Source organism: Lepidochelys kempii, chromosome 13 (assembly GCF_965140285.1).
Source record: "Lepidochelys kempii isolate rLepKem1 chromosome 13, rLepKem1.hap1, whole genome shotgun sequence".
Classification (NCBI taxonomy): domain Eukaryota; kingdom Metazoa; phylum Chordata; order Testudines; family Cheloniidae; genus Lepidochelys; species Lepidochelys kempii.
Window position 1 is genome coordinate 33244415 of NC_136392.1, and position 5467 is coordinate 33249881.

At 40.0% G+C, this 5467-nt stretch overlaps 1 protein-coding gene across 1 annotated transcript; it reads left to right on the top strand.

Moving 5' to 3' along the window:
- The first annotated feature begins 4186 nt into the window (after positions 1-4186).
- Positions 4187-5140, top strand: LOC140897009 (olfactory receptor 6B1-like). The gene has a single exon (XM_073309262.2). It carries the CDS (start codon positions 4187-4189, stop codon positions 5138-5140), a length of 954 nt encoding a protein of 317 aa, XP_073165363.1.
- The last annotated feature ends 327 nt before the right edge of the window (positions 5141-5467 follow it).

Genomic DNA, 5467 nt, shown 5'->3' on the forward strand with positions numbered 1-5467 from the left:
TATTCTCTATCCCTTTTTAAATTATTCCTAACATCCCGTTTGCTTTTTTGACTGCCAGTGCACACTGTGTGGACGTCTTCAGAGAACTATCCACAATGACTCCAAGATCTTTCTCCTGATTAATTGTAGCTAAATTAGCCCCCATCATATTGTATGTATAGTTGGGGTTATTTTTTCCAATGTGAATTACTTTACTTTTATCCACATTAAATTTAATTTGCCATTTTGTTGCCCAATCACTTAGTTTTGTGAGATCTTTCTGAAGTTCCTCACAGTCTGCTTTGGTCTTAACTATCTTGAGCTATTTAGTATCATCTGCAAACTTTGCCACCTCACTGTTTACCCCTTTCTCCAGATTGTTTATGAATAAATTGAATAGGATTGGTCCTAGGACTGACCCTTGGGGAACACCACTAGTTACCCTTCTCCATTTTGAAAATTTACCATTTATTCCTACCCTTTGTTCCCTGTCTTTTAACCAGTTCTCAGTCCATGAAAGGATCTTCCCTTTTATCCCATGACAACTTAATTTACATAAGAGCCTTTGGTGAGGGACCTAGTCAAAGGCTTTCTGGAAATCTAAGTACACCATGTCCACTGGATCCCCCTTGTCCACATGTTTGTTAACCCCCTCAAAGAACTCTAATAGATTAGTAAGACATGATCTCCCTTTACAGAAGCCATGCTGACTTTTGTGCAACAATTTATGTTCTTCTATGTGTCTGACAATTTTATTCTTTACTATTGTTTCCACTAATTTGCCCAGTACTGACTTTAGACTTACCAGTCTGTAATTGCCAGGATCACCTCTAGAGCCCTTCTTAAATATTGGCATTACATTAGCTATCTTCCAGTCATTGGGTACAGTAGCTGATTTAAAGGACAGGTTACAAACCATAGCTAATAGTTCCACAATTTCACATTTGAGTTCTTTAAGAATTCTTGGGTGAATGCCCTCAGGTCCTGGTGACTGGTTACTGTTAAGTTTCTCAATTAATGCCAAAACCTCCTCTGGTGACACTTCAATCTGTGACAATTCCTCAGATTTGTCACCTACAAAAGAGGGCTCAGGTTTGGGAATCTCCCTAACATCCTCAGCCGTGAAGACAGAAGCAAAGAATTCATTTAGTTTCTCTGCGATGACTTTATCGTCTTTAAGTGCTCCTTTTGTATCCTGATTGTCCAGGGGTTCCACTGGTTGTTTAGCAGGCTTCCTGCTTCTGATGTACTTAAAAACATTTTGTTATTACCTTTGAGATTTTGGCTAGCTGTTCTTCAAACTCCTTTTTGTCTGTTCTGATTACATTTTTACATTTAATTTGGCAGTGTTTATGCTTCTTTCTATTTACTTCACTAGGATTTGACTTCCATTTTTTAAAAGGTGCCTTTTTATCTCTCACTGCTTCTTTTACATGGTTGTTAAGCCACGGTGGCTCTTTTTGAGTTCTTTTACTGTGTTTTTTAATTTGGGGTATACATTTAAGTTGAGCCTCTATTATGGTGTCTTTGAAAAGTGTCCATGCAGCTTGCAGGGATTTCACTCTAGTCACTGTACCTTTTAATTTCTGTTTAACTAACCTCCTCATTTTTGCATAGTTCCCCTTTCTGAAATTAAATGCCACATTGTCAGGCTGTTGAGGTGTTCTTCCCACCACAGGAATGTTAAATGTTATTATATCATGGTCACTATTTCCAAGCGGTCCTGTTATAGTTACCTCTTGGACCAGATCCTGCGCTCCACTCAGGACTAGATCGAGAGTTGCCTCTCCCCTTCTGGGTTCCTGTACCAGCTGCTCCGAGAAGCCGTCATTTAAAGTATCGAGAAATTTTGTCTCTGCATTTTGTCCTGAGGTGACATGTACCCAGTCAACATGGGGATAATTGAAATCTCCCACTATTACTGAGTTCTTTATTTTGATAGCCTCTCTAATCTCCCTTAGCATTTCATCGTCATTATCACTGTCCTGTTCAGGTGGTCGATAATAGATCCCTACTGTTATATTCTTATTAGAGCCTGGAATTACTATCCATAGAGATTCTGTGGAACATGTGGATTCATTTAAGATTTTATTTCATTTGATTCTACATTTTCTTTTCTTTCATATATAGGGGCAATCCCTCCCACCCACCCCCCAACCCCCTGCATGTCCTGTTCTGTCCTTCCAATATATTTGTATCCTGGAATGATTGTGTCCCATTGATTGTCCTCACTCCACCAGGTTTCTGTGATGCGTATTATATCAATATCCTCCTTTAACACGAGGCACTCTTGTTCACGAATCTTATTACTTAGACTTCTCGCATTTGTGTACAAGCACTTTAAAAATTTGTCACTGTTTATTTGTCTGCCCTTTTCTGATGTGTCAGATTCTTTATGTGCATGTTTCTCATCTGATCTGGCCCATACTTTATCCTCTTCCATCCTCTCCTCCTGACTAAAACCTAGAGAATCTCTGTCAATAGACTCTCCTCTAAGAGGAGTCTCTGTCCAAGCCATGTGCGCCTCTGCAGCAATCAGCTTTCCCCCATCTCTTGGTTTTAAAACTGCTCTGCAACCTTTTTAATGTTAAGTGCCAGCAGTCTGGATCCACTTTGGTTTATTACACAAATCATAGAATCTCAGGATTGGAAGGGACCTCAGGAGGTCATCTAGTCCAACCCCCTGCTCAAAGCAGGACCAATCCCCAATTTATGCCACAAATCCCTAAATGGCCCCCTCAAGGATTGAACTCACAACCCTGGGTTTAGCAGGCCAATGCTCAAACCACTGAGCTATCCCCTCCCCCCAAATGACAAATGTGTCATTACACAAAGTAAAACTATTTCCCCATGTTTATTTTTCCACCCTACTGTTCCTCAGACGTTCTTGTCAACTGCTGGAAATGGCCCATCTTGATTATCACTAGAAAATGTTTCTTTTCTCTCCTGCTGGTAATAGCTCACCTTAACTGATCACTCTCGTTACAGTGTGCATGGTAACACCCATTGTTTCATGTTCTCTGTGTATATAAAATCGTCCTGTATTTTCCACTGCATGCATCCAATGAAGTGGGCTGTAGCCCATGAAAGCTTATGCTCAAATAAATGTGTTAGTCTCTAAGGTGCCACAAGTACTCCTTTTCTTTTTGTGGATACAGACTAACCCGGCTGCTACTCTGAAAACTACGGTACTTGTATGAGGTGAATTGAAAAATATTTTTTCTTTTGCTTATCATTTTTACAGTGTAAATATTTGTAATTAAAAAAATATACACTTTGATTTCAATTACAATGCAGAATACAATATATATGAAAATTTAGAAAAAACATCCAATATATTTAATAAATTTCAATTGGTATTCTGTTGTTTAATAGTGAGATTAAAACTGCAATAAATTGAGATTAATTTTTTTAATCATGATTAATTTTTTGAGTTAATCATGTGAGTTAACTGCAATTAATCAACAGCCCTACTATTGACTAATATGAGCAGACTGCTGCCATATGGAGACGTAGGTCTCTGCCTAGCACAGAGCATCATCATATCATTAATGCAATATTTTCAAATTTGTGCAGCTTAAATCAGACATAAAATAAAATAATTTGTCTCATAAATTGCAAAACAGAAAAATATAAGAGTGGTATTTGTATAAAATACAGATATGCAGTAACCTCCCCGGAAGTCTCCTTTAAAATCTCTGCATTTGCACCTTTTAAAAGGGTTAAAAAAAAGTGAGATATTATGTACTCAATTTCAAAAGGCACCTGCTTCTGTGTCCAGAATATTTTTAAATACGTGACTTCCCTGCAAATTCCAATAACACTGAAAATTCAAAGCTCTCTGACACTTACTGATGTCTGTTTTGTTTTGTTTTATTGGAGTAAACCATTCCATAGATATTCCCATTCTTTTTCCTGGCTAATCACTATTCTCTGATGCGACAGCATGTATGGCTTTGCTACCACTCCATCATCATTCACCTTCAGCAACATCATCTAAATGAATGAAAGGGCATCCAAATCTGACATGGCTGAATGGAAGATGAGAAAAGAAACTGTGAAATGTGGAGGCTTATTTACCTCTGCCTAAATAAGAACAATATTGTCTCTGGACCGGAGAATAGTTGAATGACTAGCAGGGGTGTTGTACTGTTATTATTTATTTTATTTATTTTTCTTCTCCCAAATTTTCCTCTAGAGAAATCAGATGGAAAATATAGAGTGGAGAAATCAAACAACCATCACAGAATTCATCCTACTGGGATTCGGGGATCTCCAGGAACTGCAGACCCCTCTCTTCCTGCTTTTCCTAGTAACCTACATTGTGACCATGGCTGGGAACATCCTCATTGTGGTCCTAGTTGTGACTGATCGGCACCTTCACACCCCCATGTACTTCTTCCTGGGGAACTTGTCCTGCTTGGAGACCTGCTACACCTCCACCATCCTGCCCAGGCTGCTGGCCAGCCTCCTGACTGGGGACAGAACCATTTCCTTTAGCGGCTGCATCACACAACTATCCTTCTTTGTATTCATGGTGACTGCTGAGTGTTTACTCTTATTACTCATGTCTTATGACCGCTACTTAGCAATATGCAATCCCTTGCATTATGCAACACTTATGAGCAGCCGGTTTTGCATCCAGATATTGCCTGGCTCTTGGATAATTGCCTTCTTTTGCAGCACTGTGATAACTTTTATGATGGCCGGGTTAACATTCTGTGGTCCCAACAAAATTGACCATTTCTTTTGTGATTTCACCCCAATGCTCAAAGTCTCCTGCAGTGACACCAGCCTGATTGAACTGGTGGATCTAATCCTGTCATTTGCAATTATACTTCCTACCCTCCTGTTAACCCTGACGTCCTATGTTTGCATCATCATCACCATCCTGAGAATCCCCTCCACCACCGGGAGGCAAAAGGCCTTTTCCACCTGTTCCTCCCACCTCATCGTGGTTGCTACTTTCTATGGGTCACTCATTATTATTTACATGGCACCAAAAGCCGGCAGTGCAGGAGACCTGCACAAAGTGTTCTCTGTTTTCTACACAGTCCTGACTCCCTTGGTCAATCCTCTCATCTACAGCCTGAGAAACAAGGAGGTCAAAGAGGCTTTGAAGAAAGCTGGAGGCAAACTGGCTGATTTTATAAGGAGGTGAATGAAATTCCTATGTCCTCTTTTAGACTGGGTAGATCCTCGTCCTGTCCTTTGACTCACTGAAGAAAATGACATCACGCGTGGACAGGGTGTGGGTGGTAGAATATCTTCCCTACTGATGTTAAAATGAATTGAGGATACCTCCATTTGTTCCTACTCTTTCACCACATCCAACAAAAATTTCTTGTTCTTATTTTCAAAGCCAGGATATAGCACCCCCTTTTCTGTCCAACCTATCCTCACAAGGCCAGCTCCCACCCTCCCTTTGACAATGATGCAAGCCTGGATCTCTCAGTTCTCCACTTCTTCAACCAGGACCTCAATAAGA

Bases quoted from the DNA above. Each gene is read 5' to 3' on its own strand.
- LOC140897009 (XM_073309262.2), top strand. From the start codon at position 4,187: ATGGAAAATATAGAGTGGAGAAATCAAACAACCATCACAGAATTCATC.